This window comes from Papilio xuthus, unplaced genomic scaffold, assembly GCF_000836235.2.
Source record: "Papilio xuthus unplaced genomic scaffold, Pxut_1.1 DF827679.1, whole genome shotgun sequence".
NCBI classification, from domain to species: Eukaryota; Metazoa; Arthropoda; class Insecta; order Lepidoptera; family Papilionidae; genus Papilio; species Papilio xuthus.
Window position 1 is genome coordinate 4,853,264 of NW_013530970.1, and position 23,801 is coordinate 4,877,064.

Here is a 23,801-nt window from a genome sequence, read left to right on the forward strand (position 1 = left end):
GCTGTTATTAATACTTTCAATTATTGGAAAGTATTTGTGGGTTTTCGCTGTCCAAAACTTGTAAAAACGCACGCATATCTGTGCTTTAAGATCTGTCTACTGTAAATATCTCTATTTGGTCAGGCTGACATGGCTCGAGACCAAACGCAGAGCACAAGATAGAGCGAACTGGCGGCGCACTGTGGAGGCCCTCTGCCCCACTACGGGGACATAGGACTTTAAGTCAAGTAAGTCATTTGGTCAGGAATGAAAGACGGTGATGACGATATATTTAAACAGAGATTTTGGCGTCATAAACCCACAATAAACATCTACACCGTTTTATTAGTAGTACTCTTCTCCCAAATATATTTTGACTACCATTTTTTTAATGTTATTATTATTAAAAAGATGCAATCCTTCTCAAGGTACACGTCAATAGGACCGCGCCGAGCGTACCGCACGCACGGATTAAACGTATGCGTTTTTGATGTAAGCGGCGTGAATTTTGGATAGCGTAAAATCATACAAAGCAAATTAAAATCCACTGCGGGCCGTGTGTACGGTGTGTCTGGTGCGTCAAACAATACGTATGCAGCAGATTTTATGTCTCAGAATTTTGTTAGTGGCCAGTTAATGACCTGTTGTGCTATAATTAGTAAGTAGGTCATACTGGTGCTGCGTGGGCGTTGCTACTGTTTGCTAATAGATTCAGGCCAGACTAGATAATCTGTGTAGTGTGTACTAGCAAAGTTTAACAATGTTATCTTTTACAAATATTTATATTTAGGTCATCGGTTACCTTTAAATATACCTATATATTCTACATGATTTTCTTTTTAATCGACTTCAAGGAGGTTCTCAAACGTCTGTATGTTTTTTTTTTTCATTTTTGTTGCTACATAACTTCGCTCTTGCTCGTTTTTTTATATAATAAGGTGGCAAACGAGCGAGTGGCCACCTGAAATCGCTGAAATAGCGAAGTGAACGTTGCCCATAGACATACGCAATTGCATACGCGTCGCCTACCTTTAAATCGACGGAAGAGAGGATTCACAGAAAGAAAATATCTTCCTTTCCCATGCATCCTCTCATCCGGAAAGTCCACTTCCATTTCCCATCCTTTCCTTATACTCGTAAGAAAAAGGGTGGGAAGAGAAAGGGGACTAAATTAGGCCTCCGGGACGCACACTCATCAGACAAAACGTGGAATAGCTTCCACTTGACGCCTGTCTTTTATGTGGTCGTGGTATTTCACAGGGCGAACCGGGCCAATTCGTACGAAGATGTTAAAGCGGGCTCTACCACTGTTCACATACTGAAGTCCTGTGTAAAATAGCATAATTTTTGCAAGGATGTTTCGGCAGTGAAAACACAATAATAATTAGGATCTTGTCAATTGTCAGTACAAAATTACTTGTATTTCTGGCTAATAAATTACTCTTCAGCTCTCTCGTTGGCCTTCGATTGTAAAAACCTCTTCCGCAAAAAGCTGCAAGACATGTATAAGCCGGTATTAATTTTGAACATGTCATAAACAAAACGATTTTTTTTTTCGTTTCATCAAAGACCATATATTAAATAAAAAAAACATAATCATTTAGCAATAAAATACTTATTTCAGATAACGTCAGTATCAGATCGATTTATCTTTGATTTCTGAGACCAAAATCATTGTATAAAACATATCGTAAACCCTTATATTCCAATCCGGTAACAATAACGAAGTAATAGCCCGAGCCGAGGCTCTCCAGCTAGGCCCTCGAGTCTTGTTACTCTGAAACGAGATTCAGGCTAAGCGCCATCTGCGATCGGCCACCATAAGCCCGGTGAAACTGTAAATGCCTCTTCAAGGCAAACAGTGACTAATCAGTCACAAAAAAACCCTTATAATATCATTGACAAAATAGAGATAGAATTATATTTTATATAGGGATATTTGTCTTAGAAATCAACTATTAGTGGATTTAAACTGGATTATTGTGAAGCCATAGTATCAAGCGATGGCCGAAATATATCCCAAATCGTATAAGTCTAACGCTATATTGGATTAAAATAATGAGTCAGTCTACATTTTTAAACTAAGCTTATGTATTAGAAATATATATAAAATATAGCTGTCGCCTGTGACTCCGTCCGCGCGGTTTTCAAAAAAACTTTATTAGTAGCCTATGCGTTCTTCCAGACCATGTTCTACATCTATGCCAAAATTCAGAGAGGACCATAGAGCCGTTCTCAAGACACCTTCAAACATCCATCCATCTAAACATTCGCATTTATAATATTAGTAAGAAGTAAGATTATTGTTATTATGCTTGTTGCCTATGCGTACCCAAACCACTGCATTGTTTTTGACGAAGAAGTCGTGTACAAAAAAATCAAAGATAATAAAAATAAAGTTCAATTAATTTATTATTTAGTTTACGATGAAATGTCTGAATTAACATTATAATAAAATATATTTCTGTCTCTATTATTCCAAACGGAATAAAAAGAATGATTATATGTTGTTATACATGTGCTTTGACAGTGGGAATAATTAGTTTCAAGGAAGTCTGTCTTCGTTAGTAAAAAGACTACATACTATATCCCTAATGAGTCATCAAGATATCCTGTCAGATGATTGGCTCAACGCCAAATGTCTGACTTTGTATTATAATAGCTATATATACGTTGAGGACAAAATTAAACTATAAATAAATATAAAATTAACAAATCTATCAGTCTAGTAACTTCGTATATCTTGAATAAAAACAATGAATCGTCTCTACATGGTGTTATGGAAATTCATATCTTACTCATTTTTAATTTAAAGAAATTATATTGATGGATAGGTTTTAGGAGGTAGAGGTCTCAAGAACTGCATGAATCTGGATTAGATTTGATGACTGTCTGAAAGAACACATTGGCTACTTATAGAGATTTTTTTAAAATTTCTTGCGGACGTACTTGGGGTTAAAATATAATATTTTATCATACTTCATACTAATATTATAAATGCGTTTAGATGGATGTTTGTTTGAAGGTATCTGCAGAACGATATAACGGATCTCTATGAAATTTGGTATACATATAGAACATAGTCTGGAAGAACACATAGACTCCTAATTAACTTTTTTTATAATTCCGCGCGGACGGAGTCTCACGCAAAAGCTAGTATATTATAGTTCTATAAATACTCCTTTATTTAAACTATTTTCTTTTTAAAACAACATCATTAATCAACAGTGGTTTTATTTACTATAAATATACGTCTGGTCCGAAGCCAAATACCGTTAGATCAATCGTTAGGCGTCGCGATGGACGGTCTCAGTTCCGTAACGAGCTTGCCCACAATTAGCCGGGGAAGTGGGTCACGTATCCCCTCTCCTGCCTCAATTTCAATTCCCCTGTCTGACACGTGCGAGACGTTCAGATCTGCGCGAACGCAAGGCTGGCGATTTACTTCTATATATCGATTTAAATCAATCCTAGATTATATCGCTAAAATGTCAAATCAGAGTCAAGATTTTTTTGTGTTTAATTTTTAATAGGTATAATTTAACTTCACAGATTTTAAAAATAAACGGAAATTACAGATATTTTTAATCCTCGTTACTGTAATGAGGATGTCTAGGTTTTAAAAAAATCTAATAAGGTTTGTAAAAATTCGAGAATCGATTGCAAATTATGGATTTTTTTGATTAATCGTTTTGAGTTTCACATCACTAGTAAGTTATGATAGATCTACGCGGGTCCATGTGTATGACAAAATGTTTTGACAGCAAAGCACCAACGATATTTCACATGTTACCGTTAATTTAGAGTCTGTTTGTTCACTCACTTTGATTGTATTATATCTTTGTTAACGCAAACGAAATATTTTTTTCTTCTTATTTCGTAAAAACATTGACAATTATAGTGAATGAAATTATTACGTAGCTGAAATGTTAAAATTATACCCTTTCTTCTGTAAAACTCAATAAACAATCTTTTACATTACATTTTCGAGTCACAAACACCCGTTTAGTGGAGGGGAGGGGAGGGTCTTTAAAAGACTTCGGTCAGTCACAGGAGCGGGGGGGTCGCTCAGATTTTTGTCACGTAGGCGTTAGTTGTTCTTTTTCGTAATACACTAGTAATTTAAGTGTGCATGCGGTCTTAAAAACTAAAAAAATAGGTTACGTATTATAGGTATGTTGAAATTTTATAAGCATATTCAGTAGCTCTGATAAACGGCTGTTGATCCCGCGTGGACAAAGTCACGGGCGACTGCAAGTTAAAATTTATGTAAATATTTTCTCAATGTGTTAGAAAAAAAATTACTTTATTCATATACAAAGGAGCCAATTTAAACTTGACTTCTAAAAAAAAAACAATTTATCTACAAATCTATTATCTTAAATACAATTACTGGAACTGACTATGAATATGAACAAATTGACCTTCCCCGGAGCTGAAGTTATAGCCCGGACGCAAAACCGGCACTCAAGCACGTACCAGCTTTTGAACACGACGAAAATTCAAGAGGATGTGGTTGTAGTGTATAAAAGGTGTACAAAAAGAACAAAATAAATTTAGAAAAAACCTCTACTAAATAGTTAATAGATTATTCCGTCCCTTTTTCTCATTGCCCTTTTGCTATCTTTTTTCTCTTTCGCACAAACTTGGGTAGTGATGGGTTTCAAATAATATTTTAAACTCGACTGAGAAATCTTTGAATTGAATCTTTTTTTAGATTTGGCAAACTTATCTTGTTTATATTTTTTTCACGCCTATCTTTCAAAATAGTTCGTCTGTAGTAGGCCTAAAGATGGCGGACTGCCAATTTACTAATACATATTAACTATAAGTTTGTACATCAAAAGACATATTGTTATCCTATTCTTTTTTAAGAAGAACAAGAAGGACGCAAGTATATTTTGTGCCAGTATTTCTAATACAAAATATTTTTTTAACGACAAATTTTACAGACTAGTTGAAAATCTATGAAGAAAAATAACTTATAAGCAGTATGCTAATATTTTTTTTATAAAATAACATTCGTGGTTTATTTATAGCGGGTGTTAGACATGTGCTAATATAAACTATTTATAGCCTTTATGTCTACATCAGTGTGGTATAAAACTATGTGGGTTTGTCATAATATTCTTTAAGAAAATACAGAGCACAGATTAAATCTAAAAAATTACAACATAGCTTGAATATAGGGTGTTCATTAACACGATTTGTTACTTGAAAACCAAGAAACCCATAGAAAGAATACCAAATTACTGACTCTACACTCATGAGAAGAATATGAATCGAATTTCACCTCTGTCTGTAAAAACGGTCAAATTTTAATATTTCAATGAATTCTGACGACTGTTTGTTAGTTTACCACCTTATCTTAAAAAAAACCTACGTATTCAGCCGGATATATCAATCTCTCTCTCTCTCTCTCTTTGAAAAACAGAGATAAATAAGTTTCTACGTTAGTGTTTCGCCAGTGTAAACCAGAATAGACTTGAAGGGTTATAAAAGTGCATTCGCTTCTAAGCGATCCGATAGCAAACTTCAAAAATATCTGAAACTGACACTCGACAATCACGTGACTTATCGAAAGTTATTGACAGTTCTCTACATTTTTGAAGTTCGTTATGGAATCGCTTCGAAGCGAATGCACTTTGTCTAACCCACCCTTTCGCTGAGCTGGCTTCCTTTTGCTACATTATTATATTAAGTTTATGCCTTCTATGTGTGGTTATAAATGTTTGTTATTTCTTCCTTTAATAGATTGTTTAATCTCATTCGCTTACACTAAGTTTAAGTGAAGAAAGTTTTATCACAAACAAACACACCGTTGGTCTTACAGCTATTTTTAAAGCGTTCTTTACTTTTGTGAACAGAGCTTACTTATAGCAATATAAATAAGAAGATCTAATCTTAGTTTGTTTAGGAAATGTTAAATATTTAACAACAGAGTATGTAACTAGATTCAGTAAATGTTCAACCGTTTGTTTCTGAGACTAAAATCCTCGTTTAGAATATATTGTTATCTCTGTTTTGTCAAAGATAATGACAGGGACAACGATATGTTTTATACCTTAGAGATTTTGGTGTCAGAAATCCACGGTTAGGTATTTATATAAAGAATGAAGTTTAGTGTTACCATATTTATTTGTCTGTACAGATAAAATTAAAATGCAATTGCTTCTACAACAACTCTTGCAATGATACTTATAACAAAAAAGTGACTCTTTATTACAATCCTACTTGATTTTAGTCTAATCAAAAGTAACGCACTAGTTAAGCAGAGACTAAACCAGGGGTAGCAAACCTTTATATCAAATTCTCATTTAATATTATTTAACGCACCCATAGACGTTCTTTCAAATCATTTTTACGTTATTATTATTTGGAACATTCACACACACGCACAATAATCATACTTTTTTCTTTATGTATAATTAATTTAATGAACAGTGTATTGCCCAAAATATTGTGTCACGTGCCATTGGTTTACCATCCCTGGATTAAACAATTATTGTAGTTACCAACATAAATGTATGGATAATCGAGTTACTAATAAAAACATAAATATATTTTACTAGTTATGTTATAACAATATTCAGAGAAATGTTCTTTTATGTTCCATAATGCTTGTATTTTCAGTACAGATTTACTACGGCACAAATTACTCGGAAAGCGACGGTTTATTGCATTAGGTCAGTGGTTCCCAAAGTTACCTATCGCCCTTCCGTATATGCATCAAAATTACTATAAAATAAACTATGTATATCCAATCATACAAACAAAACTCTTTAGCTACGGTCAAGATGCTGACAGCCCAATTGTGATGATGTGACAGACTAAGATGCTTTCTCTTTCTCTCTTTTCACATATAGTGCAGGTGAGAAGAGGATGTCGATTAGTTTATACCTATTTATTGCATGTCTATAGATAGCGCTCAATTCGCGACATACAAAGGTATTGATTTGTTTTCACCTTTGAGTATATTAAAAAAATAGTAGACGCGACCTACAGTTTGAGAATCTCTGGTTAGGTCACAACTTCCTGCGATATTCTGAGTTCAAAGATGGGGTCGTTTAGATACAGCTTTAAGCTTCTGCGAAATGCCAGCTCATCTGTGACTCACTGCAACTTACAATGAGCTTTGAAAGTTTAGGACTTAGCTTTTGCATTGTCTATATAAATATAGAAACACATAATACATTGCCTTGCGAGAACCGGATATTCTGTATTTTACTTGCCGGTTGTATAAAGTGTCAAAGAAACTTTAACTTAAGTTAACTTAAGTTTTATTTCCTCCTGTTTTAATATCGAAAGGCCAAATTAAGGCTTTTTAATGTTTCTTTGTTCTTTTGTCTATCTTTTTATAAAAGTCTCTTTACGGAGCTGAAAACGATTACATGGATATTGCTACTTTATTAAAACTCTAGTATTTATGAATTTAGTTAAGGGATACCGTACACAGTCTAAAAAAAACAAATCTCATAAAATAATAAGAAAGCTTTCAGTGTGTTTAAGCTCGAACTTGCACAATGTATGACAAGAGCTTTCGACGCAACCGCAAGTTGCATGCGCCTGCGCATCGGTCCCAAGTTTTGCTGTCGCTGCGTTTATGCGACGCGGGAGTGTGCTGTGGGAGCCGCGAGGGGCGCGGGGGCGGTCAAGGCCGCGGGCGCCGCGCCTCAGTACGTCCTGAATCACCATCGCGAGCGCACGTTCGTTAGTCAAAGTCCCCAGTGTCAGTGTTTGTGGTACAGTTAACCGGTGCCGCCAGGTCGTCGACCGCGCGAGTATGAACGCGCAGCCCCCGCCCCTCCGCACCCTTTCTCACTGACCAGACATACACCAGGTAAGAAAATCCTCCACTTACCCTTGGCCCTATAACCCGAAAGCAAGACGACCATTCTGACTGTAACAGGCAATTACAACGGGTAAAATTTTCAGTTTATGTCATTGTCAGTTGACAAAGTTTTCCGTATAAAGCAACTTTTGTCTTAGCATTAAGATATCCAATGTTTTTGTGTATTTACTTTGACGTTTCGTTTATAAAAACGCACAAGAAACAGGTTACAAATACCGATACAAGCATTTAAAAGTAATTATCCTATTTCGTATTCGATACACTTTTGTTAGAAGTAGAAAACAATAAGTATTTAAAATGTAACACAAGTCAATATTTTCTTTTGTTTTTACGTGTTTTTATAACCGTACTTCCTTATTACATATTCTATAAAAACATTATAATAATTATGTTTTAGTTTCATTCTATATGAACATAATTTAATATACAGGGTGTCCTAAAAGGTTACGTACATAGGAAGGGGGACGATAGGGGTGGTCACAAGGCTCAACAGAAAAATAAAATAAAAATTCCCCTCTGGGTATTAAAAAAAATAAAGGGCATTTTTTAAAAACTTAAAAATTTTACACCTTCTGGGGCAAATTTAATTTTCTTTAAAATCTTTGTTAGTCGTATTGTTTTTTTTTTATTTCATATTGATAAAGGGTTATTGACGATAACTTAATAGCTTTTTTTTAAATGTAGCAATATTTGTAGGTCATTGGTTACAAAATTGCCCCAGAAGGTGTAAAATTTTTAAGTTTTTAAAAAATGGCCTTTATTTTTTTTAATACCCAGAGGGGAATTTTTATTTTATTTTTCTGGTGACCCTTGTGACCACCCCTATCATCCCCCTTCCTATGTACGTAACCTTTTAGGACATCCTGTATGTAGCTACGTTTTATGATAATTTAATTATCCATTGTAATTAAAACATAGACGTTTCACCGGTTAGTTTTTCCCTAACAATTTTATATACGAAGCAATCTTACAATACCAAGCGAAATATTCCAGAATATTCCAAAAATGTAATTTAAATATCGTATTACTTTTAAGTACTTGGGTACATATAAAAGTGGAAGTTTGATAGTTCACCTCTGACGGAGAATATTGAGAAGCAAAAGATTAACGTGGTATAGACATATGACATTTGTCACATGTGTCAGGTGATGTTCACATAAATTAGAAAGTAATGAGATTAAATGTGAATAGCTACAACAGATTAAAGAATGTATGTATGTATTTGTAAAAGAGGATATGCGTAAGAATGGAGTAAATTCAAATATGACGAATGACATATACGGAAGAGTAGTCTGTGCCGACTGTCCGTAGAGAAAAGCCAAGAAATCTAAACGGTCCTATTTTAAACAGAATAACTCAAAAAGTATTGAATACCTTTATAATTTTGCCAAAAACAAATGTCAAGCACCTTTCGAAAAAAGGAATTATGAAAATCGGACAATCAGGAGACAAAACAAACAGACGAATTGAGTACCTACTTTTTGAAGTTGGTTTAAAAAAGGCAAGACAATGTTGATATTTAATAAAACTTTATTATTAATCTAACGCTTGAAAGTTTTAAAGTTTGACGTTTTAAAGTTTTCAAGAAACGAGTAGCATTGAGGTGAAGGTTTGTTCGCGAGGTCGTTGATTCGAATCCAATGTAAACACAATACACAATCTAGACGAACGACACATTACAGCTAATATTTATTTAACTGCACATTCATCTTTAGTCATATCGCAAAATTGTTATCAGCGTTAAACAAAATAATCATTGGCAAATTAAGTAGATTTCATTTAGTAGTAATTAGGATAGACAACCCGATATCCAAGATTTTCATTTGTCATCATCCCCATCACCTCAGCCATCACCAGCGCCTCGGTGGGGATATATAATGAGCTGATGAGACCCCTAAGTTAGGGGTGACTAAGATGGGCCGCGGACGAGAGCGAAAGCGTGCCCGTGGTCCCGTCCCGATGCGTTGGAGGAACAGTGAGGTCTAGTGGGTATGCCTCCGCTATGGAGGAGAATCCCACATAACTACCGCGTCCCCCCTTCGCGTCTTATATGTTTAGGTAGAGTTTAATACTTCTTCTAAGGTATTTCTTTAGTTTTACATAGTCCAATTATCTCATAAATTACTGAAATATGTTGTTACGCACAATTATTTGCTTCTTCCTGTGCTTAAGGATTTTAAATGAACTTATTAAGTGTAATTTACCCGACAGGTATGGGGATTTCTTACAAATAAGTGAATAATATGGGTTTTCCCGGGTATTTCATGACTATTAAGCTACGAGGCGTCTTTTTTATCAATATATTAAGCCATTCGGATTATTAAATCAGCGGAAATATGATGTTTATAATATATAATCACGGTTTTAACTTTAAGAGTTAAATAGGAATTATAGATGGAAGTTTGATGTTTGTCGCGATTTTGGCATATCTTTTTCGTTAAACTGTTTATTGCGCGAAGCAACAAATTATTGTTATCTCTGTTTTTGCAAAGAGAATAATAGTGATGTCTATATGTTTGTCTATAATTTTATTGACAAAGTAAATACATCTATGCAAAGAAAATTGTCGATTACGTTAAAATTAAAATTGCTTGAAATGAAACGTTTTATTACAATAATTTAACGTTAATAGAGTAATTGACGGTATGTGGCGTTTAACAAAGAAATATCGGTTTCCTTCGACTGTTAATGATTGTAAAGAATGTTTGTAGCTTACATCCTGCCGCTAAACTAGTTTGAAACGTCGCTGTTTGTAGTCATTAGAAAACAGGCAATGAAACTGGTATATGTTTAAACTAGCTGTCGCCCGCAACTCTGTCCGCGCGGAATTAAAAACTATTGGCCGCAGCGTAATAGCCTAAAGCCTTCGTCTAAATGGACTATCCAACCAAAAAAGAATTTTTCAAATCGGACCAGTAGTTCCTTAGATTAGCGCGTTTAAACAAACTCATCCGCTTTGTAGTTATTAGTATAGATTGTAACTGGAGTTAGGTACAGTGAATGTCAATTGTTAAAATCTTTATACAAAAAATAGGACCAAATGACACGCAATAATTTCAAGTGAAGGAATGATGAAAATGGGATAACTAGGGGGAGAGTTATCAACGAACAAAAAAAACATACAGATGAAGAATGACTCCTCCTTTTTGAAGTCTGTTAAAAACATTTCTACCTAAATAACTCGTCTGTGAAAACTGGAAGCGTAAAAAAAAACAAAATTTGGTATTTAGTTAGAAGATTCTTAGTATCGTCATCGTAAGTTATGTCAAAGTATGAGTTTGCTGCACTACTTTTATATATATACTAGCGGACCCGACAGACGTTGTCCTGTCTACACGTCTTTAATTTGAATAAATTAATATGTAGTTAATATTTGATGAAAATTGTGAATCTAAACCATTCCCAAATCCCCTTGAACACACACAAAAAATTTCATCAAAATCGGTCCAGTCGTCTGAGAGAAGTTCAGTGACATACACACTCACAGAAGAATTATATATATAAAGATGATACGATTGCGTTTGTTACAATTCGTGATAGGTCCATTATAGGCATAATTAAATTGTGAGATAGTCACGTTTGTTTGTGATGTTACATACAAACACTCCAATTTTATTGAATATACGAATATAGATATTTCTAAACAAAACTTACTTATAAGACTAGTACACAACTGGATTTCTTAATATAATATTTGATTATAAAAAAACGCCATTTATAAGAATGCGGAAAAACAGAGGATTCCTTAATACATTTAATAAAATGAAATATATAAATCTATCAGTGTTGCCATATCGAAATAAATTGTAATTAATTAGTGATGTTAATATTTTAAATAGATTAGTCTGCTCTTTAGAAATGTCAAAACAACCAAGTATTAACGTGTGACATTTATTTTGTGGTTTGTTTTCGTTCATAAAAAGAATCCTATTATTATATTGATTAAGATGACACTAGCTATCGCCTGCGACTGCGTCCGCGCGATATATAAAAAAGCATATTTAGTAGCCTATGTGTTCTTCCAGAATGTGTTCTTCAAACAAATTTTAGCAAGATCCATACAGCCGTTCTGGAGATACCTTCAACATTGGCATTTTTTAATATTAGTATTATAAAAATTCGGATGTTTCCAGAAGCTTACGTAATAATCTTTTAAAACGGAACAGGATAAATTTTATCCTTTGTATATTTATATAGCGTTTGTATATTTAGAATTGACAATATCTTTTAATAAGTCACGTGATTGTCACGAGTCAGTTACATTTTTGAAGCTATGATAACGCTTCGAAGCGAATTTTATCTAACCCTTCAGATCTCGATGATATTTGGTATAGATGTAGAACATAGCCTGGAAGAACACATAGACTAATATTTTTCTTTTAATTCACGGCGATAAACAGTTTGTTATATATTACATTGCTAATTGTCACGGTTGTGGTATATTTAATCGATATAGTTGCCAGGTTTATTTCCCCTAGCTATTCTAAAAGATTATTGAACCCGCAATGTATACGTAGCAGAATGTTTTTTTTTTATAATAAACCTACGCTCCAATGCTTTTAATTTATAAAGAACATAGAAGACTATTAGATATGGCTCTTGAATTAAACTAAAGATAAGATTCTCTCTACATTATTTTACGTCTTCTAAACACACACCAAATAATTTTTGCGATAAGTAGCCAATTTTATTCTTAAAATTTAGTTTTTATCTTAATTATTAGGGTTTCGTACCTCGAAAGGAAAAAAAACGGAACCCTGATTGATTATAGCCCTGATCACTTTATTGTCCGTCCGTCTGACAAGACCCTTTTAATTGTCTAAAACATGTAATATAAAAACTACTTGATAAAGCTACATTTAAAAATACATATATAGTTTGTTATAATGGAAACATTTTTGGTTTGTATGTATTATCATTTATGTCTATTGTGTTTACTAAATACCTAAGTATAGCGGGGACGGAGTCGCGAACGACAACTAGTTTAAAATCATCATCATCAGTTCACTATACGTTCCCACTGAGTGGGTCGGAGCTTACCCTAAGTTATGGATGACTAGGCCATAGTCAACAACGCTGGCTAAGTGCGGGTTGCTTGACTTCATACATATCTTTGAATTTCTTCTTAGATATGTGCATGTTACATTACGATGTTTTTTCACATTAAGAACGTCGGATAAAACGTGTACATATGTTAATCGGAAAACGAAAAACACATTGGTACATGGCGGGATTCGAACCCAGGACCTGCAGATTGCAAGTCAAGCTTGACCCCTGAGCCACCGACGCTCTCATTTATAATATCATTAGGAAAATAGCTTATTCATAACCAAAAATTAAATACGACATTAATAAGTAGATTGTTCATTTGCGTGCTATTGTATAGTTATGTTCACACTTAACACATCTTGTAAGATTTCAATCGAGTCTGTAAATCATTAATTTATTGCACCATATTAGAATATTCATGTTCTGCGTAGAAATATATGTTAAATATTCAGAGATACAAAACAAATTATAATAAATTGTCTATCATTTAATTATTTATTGTTTGTGGTGCGTATTCTTTTACATTCTTTTTAATATTATAAATGCGAATGTTTAAATGGATAGATGGTTTGAACGTATCTCCAGAACTGAATGGATCTCGCTGAAATTTGGCATATACGTAGAACTTAGTCTGGAAGAACACACTACTCAGTATTTTTTTTTAATTCCGCGCGGATAGTTTCTTGGCAAAGGCTACTTAAGTATAAAGACATCGCAATCTTTAAATTACTTCAGTTAACTTACTTCTAATTTTAGGAAAATAAAGAAATCTCATCATTACTTCATATTCATGTGTACTTGACCTATACTAATATTATAAAGGGGAAGAGTTTGTTTGTTTAAACGCGTTAATCTCAGGAACTATGGGTCCTATTTGAAAAATTCTTGTTTTATTAGATAGTCCATTTATAGAGGAAGGCTTTAGGCTATATAACATTACGTTGCTACCAATAGTTTTTTAATTCCTCACGGAAGGAATCGCAGGCGATAGCTAGTAATAATAATAAAAAAATGTGGCCTTGGAATATATTTAATTACGTTTTTTATCCTCCTTCCTTAACTCGTTAGACTTAATGATGTTAATTATCAGGAATGCAACCTTCGCAAATGGACCTCCTTGGTTTGGAATGAACTTTTTTGATAGAGTCAGATTTTCTGCTAATATATCTAGTTGAATTCAACAAAAGTAACTCACCTTTTTTACAATTACTCGCTGATAAAGTGTCGCGAACAGTCACAGATAAATAATTTTTTTTTATTTTATAAAATGTCTTATTTCAAACTTCCTATACGTACTTCTGGAATATTCCACCGTACAAACATGCATTGCAATCATTCAGAGTACTGACAGAGGACTTGTCAAGTGAAATGCGGGCTCTTTGTTCCCATATGGTTGAGATATACCAGACCCTTATTCCTAGTACTTTATAATAACACACAGAGGTGCACAAGCCGTCAAAATAACAAAAGAATCGTCAAATAAAGTGCTGTAAACATAGAGTTTAAAAACTTACCCTATACTTAGTACTTATCTGTAGACATGACAGTGCTCACGGCAAGGCTAACAGTGTCGCTTTCCTCAAAGCGAAACAGTAGATTTTTGACTTATAAATTTGTTATCTTATATCAAATGCACTTTTGTGTGTGATATTACCGTAGAAGTATCATGCTACACCAAAGTGTTTAAGATTTATTTCATTGTAAATGATTACACTAATAATATATTGTTACGTTTCTAATTTAATACATAAATAATGAGTTTTTGATACTATAAAATGAAAATAATGCATCTTGCTGATATTATGTTTAGATGGATGTTTGTTTCAAGGTATCTCCAAAACGGCTGAACGGATCTTGATAAAATTTGGTATACATATAGAACATAGTCTGGAAGAACGCATAGGCTACTTATGCTTTTTTAAATTCCTCGCGAACGGAGTCGCGGTCTATAGTTAGAATGGATATATAACCGAAGTTAAGTGTTGTTTGTCCTCTAAAATTTCGTTCTCTATAATTACAATAAATGGAAGGATACATTAATCTATATTTCTTAGAATGTTTGACCAACAAAAAATAAGAACGAAACAACATAATTGCATTCTTAGAAATTTAGGTAAGTCATTTAATAAACCACAATTTACGTTAATTTTAAACTGTTTTATTTAACTTGCTTTATTTATTTGAATCAAATCCAGTATGTGTTATAAAAATTACACATTTAAACTTCCTGTTGATAGATTTATCTGAAAGGTAACCATTTTTAGTTCTGATATTGAGTTGGAACAAGCTGCCGACGTCAGTTATTACATTAAAGTATGACGTAGGGGTCCTTCAAGAGTATAATGAATAGGCACTTAATAAACTAGCGCGTACCATCTTTCGTGATTAAGCGTAAGTTTATCAAACAAATAAAAAATATATAAACATTTGAACGCATTTTTATACCAATGAAAATCTACTTTTGACCTAACGATTTGGGTTTATTAAGAGCAAAGATTATTCGCAATCTCTAAAGGTCAATGATCTCGTAAAACGCATCTTTGCTAATTCCTTATTCTGATGTAATTCTTGTGAATTTTAACGATAGAATCCAACGGGTTTATTCTAAAGATATTCATGAAGCGATTGACTTTCGTTTCACCGTTACGTATAAGTCTGTATTCTTACATAAGAATTTTAAATTTGTGTATTCAATAGTATTTTTTATGCTAATATGAAAAAAAAATTGTGACTACTTCCGTCATATTTCACCTTTTAGATTAATTTTTAGGTTTGTTTTATTTAAAATTTTAAACTAATTACTGTAAATCACAGTAAATTAATCAATCTACATAGATAAAGGAGATAAAAATACATTTTTTTTAACTTAAACTAACAAGGGATACATCTTATGTACTAGTTTCATACGATTCGTATTCCTTGCAGCGTAATGGAAGATTCAGTCGTGATTTTTAAGACTTGCTTGTTGCTAGCATCTTGGAATTTTTGTATACTAGATAAGTATTGATTTAGCCTTCATTTCATATACAGAAACGGAACATTTCGCGGTGAAACGGGTCCTTCATAGATCGTGAACGCATGGCCGATTGTGCGCTAGGCAAGTGGGTCAGCGGACCGGTCCAGCGCAGCCTCTCGGATTTCTTCTCGGCTGTCGGACACGCTCGCCCCCACCTCCCTAACCGCGGATGTAATGCACTCATTGTCATATGTGTTTATGATTGAAAGATTGATGGCGCATTTGTTAGTCCAAAAGGCAAATTAATTAAGGTCAAGGGAATATAAAAGATTCTACGTAGTGTGCTACATTGTTTGTACTACAACATTTTGTGTTATTACTATTATTTTAAAGAAAAGTGAGTTCCTTTTCTTATAAACTTTCTGAAACATCTATGACTTTTAGAAAGCTGGGTATAATAAATTAAATACCAAGTATTCCGATTAAATGATTCTTTATTTGGAGAAGTTAAAACACGACTTCTATTTTTACTGCTTGTTTGTTTTTTCTTATATTTCAAGTTTTAATAAGTTATCGACCGTTGACATTTGCAAATGACAATGTCATTTGTGCATGCAGATAAAACAGATGTTGAATCAGTTACGTGGCTGTTGACTGGCCAGTGAGTGCCTTTACCTTTCTTTTTTTTGTTGCCACTTGAAAGCTCGAGGCCATTCGATTGTGACTTAACGCCTTCCAAATGCATTTGTAATCAACAAAATTAAGCCATACTTAATAGTACAATGCGATTTGAATGTCGACTATACGCAAATAAATTAGAGCAACAGATAAAGCTTTAATAGACTAATTTCTTATCTAATAATCGACTTTTACGTGTAACGTTGCCCGGGACTTTGCACGCACAGTTTTACAGAAATAAACGTAATCTACTTCGTCTTAAAACATACTAGGTGTCGCTATTATATTGTCGCTATAAGAATCCGTTCGTGCCGAATTAAAAAGAACTTAATTAGCAGTCTATGTGTTCTTCCAGACTATGCTCTACCTCTATGCCAAATTCAGCGACATCCATGCAGCTGTTTCAAAGATTGTAACAAACATCCATCGATCCGTGCATCTAAACATTCGGATTATGTATAATATTAGTAATATGTATTGTTTTGTTAGCCTATTAAAGTGTAAAAGCGTTACAAACAAACAATATTACGTTTTTCATTTATAACATTAGCTGCAGATCTTTAAGAGAAACTAAGAGATTTGTTCAACTTGAAACAAATTGTTACTGTGATATACGTGACTTCTTTCTTTTATACAATTATTTATCGTATGAACTATTAATTAGATTCTTTACTTGCATTTCCTATAAGTAATTTAATATCTATTGACCGTTTCAAGGCCATTGCCTTGAGGCGACACGGCCGCATCAACCACGGAGCGTATCGAATTACAAATAATGCAAACTTAATGCAATCTTCATTTAATATAATACATTAAATAACAAAAGTACTTTTTATATACAAAAAAGTTCCTTGTTATATACCGTCACGGATCGTGTATTCTTTCTGTGAGGCAAAATATTGAACAGAAATGCGCCAACTACATTTTTATATCTTCCACAAGTAGGGTTGGGTTCTCAATCGATTTATACAAAACGAAATTATTACAAAATGATGGAGAACGAAAGGGATAGAATGATGTCAGATATTCACATCTCACGCCAATCTACTAAGTAGCAGTGTCAACGTTCGGAACTCCTCGAAGTTCCTCTGGTATTGCTGATGTCCATGGGCATTGATGCACTCCTCGGTGTCAATGCTCGTTTGCCCCCTTCTTAAAAAAATATATATACCTTTTTATATTCACTATGAAATTACTTATTTCTACCTACACCTAATGAATAACGGGCGTTAGTATTCACGCTCTGTTTCACTCTGACAGTCATTGGCAGTACGGGATATACAAATCACGCGAGACGGCCGGAAGGCGTCCAGGGGCTATCGTATGACGCGACCAACGCTATTTAATACTTTAAGGTCGGTTTGTTCTTAGGTATGTGAGTATAAACTGATACTTCTTGACCTGGTTATTACGAACATAAGGCAGTTAGGTGTGTTACTTTTAACAATAATTAATTAAAAAACAAATGTTTATTTTTTATTTACAAAAGCGATGAATGTTTTCAGCCAGTTCATTTCAAATGACAGTTCGTAATTCTATTTGGTAAAATGATAACTTTTTGTGCAAATATTTAAAATTAATAAGCAATAGTTTTATAATTAGAAAAAACTATAGTCGACGCCATTTTGTGTACTATTAACAACAAAAAATGTAATTTGCGATATTAAAATGGAGGAAGAGAAACATAAATTCACAACGAACAATTTAAATTAAGTACCACGTTCGTAGTGGCATATCTCTGTGTGTATAATCTTTGTTCGTATGTAAATGACACGGTGGACATTCCGTGAGGAATTTTAAACAGTAGACGGAAGTATTTCGGCAGTATGTCTGAGAGAGGTACAGAATCAAATATGTACAAGAAAAACTACGACAGTCTGCATTTTTTTTACTCTATGATGGAGACATCTATATAGAGAAAGAACCTAGTAAATATTATAGAAGGAATGTAAGGGGTGTTTTATTATTTATTTATAACGATTTTAAAATATTTATTTCGACAAAAAAATACAATCAGCTTTATATTTATCTAAAATTAAACAAATATTAATACAATAAAATGTCTATCTTCTTACTAATATTATATTGGGAAAGTGTCGATGTATGGATGGATGTTTGTTAAAAGGTATCTCCGAGAAGACTCAACGAATCTTGATGAAATTTAGTGCAGTGTAGAACGTAATATGAAAGAACAAATAGTCTACTAAATAAGTTTTTTAAATTCCGCACAGACGGAATCGGAGGCGACAGCTAATCTATACTAATATTATAAAATGGAAGAGTTTGTTTAAACGCGCTAATCTCAAGAACTACTGGTCCGATTTAAAAAAATCTTTTTTTGTTGGATAGTCTATTTATTTTGGAAGGCTTTAGGCTATATAACATTACACTGCGAACAATAGTTTTTTAATTCCGCGCAGACGCAGTCGCGGGCGACAGCTAATAGATTATAAATCTAGACAGCCATTTATGTTAAAAAATGAGTGAAAGAGGCTAATTATAACCCACGTTTAAAACATTCACTGGTCTCTACATTCTCTGTATTAATGAATAATTAACTATATAAAAGACATTCCTCGCTGTTGTCTTCCTTTCACATCCCCTTTGACATTCTTTGCAAGAGTTACACGGTTACATAACCACAATCCAAACTTCCTTTGTAAAGGTACAAGTAAAACGGAATATTGTTACAATTATTTCCGCAATTGAAGACATGAAAGCAAATTAAACTTCTGATTTAAATACATAAAGTTAAATATAAACATTGCTAGTTTGAATACTTTGGTGCGAATAGCGCGCTTTCGTTACCAAGTCAAGTGTCAGATGTAGTGAGGGGACATAAACGTTGACATTATAATAGGGCTAGTGGTGCGCTACACCGGAACAGTGTCGGATTTTCTTCCTAACACTATAAAGACTTACCATACATACTTTTTAATAATTATGGTTGAAAGCAAAAAAGAAAAGATGTACCAGGACAACATGAAATATCCGTAATCACTGTCTACAACTCAGTGTTATAGGATTGATTTCGATTACGTTAATGTTTTAAAATTAAACCTAATAACTTAACTCACGGCCGTAGCCTAGAGGTGTAGACAGGGACCACGGACCATTTGGAGCGTTTCTGACACACCTCTCTCGTTTCTACATTTATACCCAAACAACTTTAAACTTTATAAAATAAACTCGATTGTCCGTGTCCATTCAGACTTTACAAGGATACGAATCAACACCTAAGTTCGATATCATTTAATACTATCCTATGTAAAGTCACATTCAGATACATATAGCCTACAAAAACAGCCTTTTAACAGTGGTAGAGCCCGCTTTAACATCTTCGCAAGAATTGGCCCGGCTCGCCCGGTGAAATACCACGACCACACAGGAGACAGGCGTCAAGTGGAAGCAATTCCGCGTACAGTCTGATGAGTGTGCGTCCCGGAGACCTAATTTAGTCCTCTTCCCTTCTCACCCTTTTTCTTATAAGGAAAGGACGGGAAGTGGAAGTGGACTTTCCGCATGAGAGGAGGCATAGGAAGGGAAAATATTTTCTTTCTGTGCATCCTCTCCTGCGTCGATTAAAGGTAGGCAACGCATATGCAAATGCATATGTCTATGGGCAACGGTCACATCGCTATTTCATCGATTTCAGGTGAGCGCTCGCTCGTTTGCCACCTTATGATAAAAAAACCCTCCTATCAGTCGGGCAAAAAACTCAAGAAGGTCTGTTTATGAATAAAAATATAACGAATCTTATATTATACAATGTAAAAAAAACAAGTTTCAACGTTATTGCATTATCGAACATTACGCGAATACTTGTCGTGTAATTGCATTTGTTACATAGCGTTTACTGCCTATCGGATTTTATAGCACTTTATCTACTTTTCCATGCTGCAAAATAACGTGGGTTTACACAGGTCTCTACTAAGGTAGCAATTTATTTTTATAAGTTCCTAACTGTCGCTCGCGACTTCGTCTGCGCGGAATTGAAAAAAACTTATTAAAAATTAATAGCCTATGTATTCTTCCAGCCGTCGTGAAGATACCTTCAAACTTCCATCGCATTTATAATATTAGTAAGAGAGTAAAATTAATCAGTAGAAACCTACCGTTAATTGTTGAAGATTTGTAGAAAGGTGTGCTGTATTGCCTGACTCACTATTTAGAATCTTACTCATTTTTATCGGTCATATTCCTTTATATTTAGTAAATCAGGTAACGGGAATAGGTGCAGGAAATAAGTGGTAAGGTGAGTCACACACAACAAGGTATAATATCTTAATTAATGTAATACGGGGAATAATATTCACGTCATTACTTAAATAAAACTTACTTGTAGTATAATAACATTTTATTATTATTATTACAAGGCATTTTATGTTAAAGGAAATAAAATAAAAAAACACGATTTTACATTACAAGCGAAATTACTGGTTAGTATTAGCGAAGTTTAAGCTTTTAATATTATAATATTAAGGCTAAAACTACACTAACAACTCAAACCAAGCGGTTGTTTAGTTGATTATAATTAAGTGGATTGAAACCAATGGCTTACGAATTAACATTTTTATCGCTATCGCATCGCATGTGGTGTGCACAATCTTTATGTACACCATCCTATCAGATAACATGTGTGACGCGATAAAATGATTGTCGGAATCAACCTGTCGTAGAGCACTGACGTCTCTTCACCATATTTACAGTTGATGATATTAATTTCCTACCCATATCGGTGATATATTTAACGATAACACTATAATTAATACGAAGATACTCCAATATAAGTGCTAAATTGACGTACTGTGTTAGTTCTGTATTCAATAAGTGGAAAGTGAATTTAATTCCTTGACAACATCCAGTGATATATCGTCTGTTGACTGCAACTAGATGTTAAATACACATGTCTCTCAGACTGGTGATTTTTGACAAGCATTGTTGTGTGAAGTCGTCATAATCTAGAGGACCTAGCACAAAAATTTGTGAGAAAGTATTCGTAACGCCATCGAAAAAAATTGTCTAAATTTGTAAGTGTTGTATTAAGCTCGATAGAGACGCTGTACAAATTTTTTGTCGATGACGTTACGTACTTTTTCTCACAAATTTTTGTTGTCCCCCTGTAGAGTCTGACGTATTTTGGAGCGTCAGTGTTGACAACAAGCTTGTAGTGATAAGTCGTCTATTGACTACATTTTGTTGTAGAAGACTGACGTCTCTTGAGCGTTGATCTTGTTGTTCCACTGTTAGTTATAACCAGTCGTGTGATACTGACGTATTTTTTGTGATATTTCGTGCAGTGATAACACTAAATATGTTTACTGTGATATTTTGTGATTTGTGATTATTTTAATAATGACCAAGATATTTATTGTGAGTATTATTGTTTAATTAATTTTAAAATAAAAATAAAACACGTAAATAAAATAATCTTTTAAATTAGCTCGAAGCGTCTCGGTTTTTTTATTAATTATAAAATATTTTTGAATTCGATTTTCAATTTCATCTTTTTAATTACTTGAAACAAATTGATTTTATTACTTTTATAACGTTAACTTATTTCAACATGAAGCTAAGTAGTACACTAGTTTGTTTTGTCTAATTGGCGGATTCGAACCATGTACCTAATATCTTAAACCGTACTTGTACCATTAAATTAGACCAGCCAAAGTACTCAATTAGGTATAGAAATACTAAGAAACAGTTGCTCGTGATGAATAATTAAAGAGGTTTGGCAAAGTTTTAAATTTAGAACGTGTTAAAATATTTAATTTTACCAACTAAATTACTTGCAACAAAAATAAACTTAGCACTCTAGTGTTATTTTTAATCTATCTTTAATCTTTATATACTATTTTTTATCTGTATTCAGCTTATCGATGATAAACAGCTGTACGTATTATATGTCATATTAATATAATATCGGCATAAGTTATTAAGTTGTTATTTTAAAATAGACATATTAAATAAATTAAATGTAATTTTAATCTCTATCATGAATATGGCTAATTATAAAATCCTTTAAAATTCTGATTTATTATTACTCTTGTTTATAACATAACTAATTGACGCCCGCAACTCCATCCGAAATTAATAGTAAACTTAATAACTATGTTCTATATGTATGCCAAATTTCATCAAGATCCGTTCAGCCGTTTCGGAGATACCTTTACACAAACATCCATCCATCTAAACATTTATAATATTAGTAAGATAAATAAGAAAACAAAAGCAAACTAAAGCTTGTTTTTATTCGCTTCTGTTAGTGGATCACAGAAACAACAAAATACGCAGAAAACGTATAACAATGCAAACGGAATATTCAACGCAACATTTTCGAGAATTGTAAGCATCAAATGCATTTCAAATGTGGCCGTGAGACGTCCAATGTGTTCAGAAATAGCGTGCAGTTGCACTCGGCGACGGAGTTTTTCAAGACGACCGGTCTGACAGCGAGCAATGGCGAACGTCCGCGCCCTCCTCGTCCCGCGGATCACATTTAGGGTTACCAACATTCAATAAACGTAAAAACCAAGACTATTAAATTTTCAACTATCAACCCTTGACTCTTTGGTTGCCGTTAAAGAGACATCAACCCTTAATTTATAGTAGACGGGAAAAAAAACATGTGACGTATAAAATAATCTGATCCGAAGACATCGTTGTGAAACCCTAATATGCTTACAGAGACCTGAAAAGTATGGGTCAAACCAGAACTGGTGGCAGCCCTATTTACGTTCCGTTTACAAAGACTATATTAGCCATAGACAATGAAGACGTATCAATACTCTGAGTATTGATAAACAATAATTTAGAGGTCTAGTAAAATATTAATTTATGAAAATCAAATATTAGGAATATGCGTTGATCATAAAAATGTTACAGAGTTTTTTTACCATTTAAATTAGACATCGTTTGATTCTGTATGGTTTGTATTGGTAGGGAGAAGGTCTGAAAATGTGGCAGTGTATTCACCGAACACCAGCCTTACTAAAGTGTCGACGTTTATGTCCCCTCACTATTTATTCTGACACTGGACTTTGTAACGAAAGTACGTTATTCGCGCTAAAGGATTCTAACTAAAAGTGTGTAACATTTATATTTATTATTTCAAAACCGCTACGACTTAGGGTCCTTCAAGACGCGAGCGTATCACCATCTCAAAGGCCGGAAACACATCTGAGGTTCCTCTAGTATTGCCGATGTCCATGGGCGTCGTTTATTTTCGTCGCGTATTTTCTTCCTAACATTATAAACAAGATATTTTTATATGATTTGAGTAAACGT

At 33.7% G+C, this 23,801-nt stretch overlaps 1 protein-coding gene across 2 annotated transcripts in view; it reads left to right on the forward strand.

Moving 5' to 3' along the window:
* The first annotated feature begins 7,599 nt into the window (after positions 1-7,599).
* Positions 7,600-23,801, forward strand: part of LOC106117851 (uncharacterized) — a 48,561-nt gene continuing 32,359 nt past the window's right edge. The window contains exon 1 of one of the 2 annotated variants that reach the window (XM_013312333.1): positions 7,600-7,819. Coding sequence is in view for 1 of the 2 variants with exons in the window: in XM_013312332.1 (XP_013167786.1) it covers positions 21,870-21,887 (18 nt within the window). In the remaining variant the exon portion in view is untranslated. Of the gene's footprint in view, positions 7,820-21,576; positions 21,888-23,801 lie in introns of those variants that run through there. The other variant, XM_013312332.1, reaches the window with a different exon arrangement.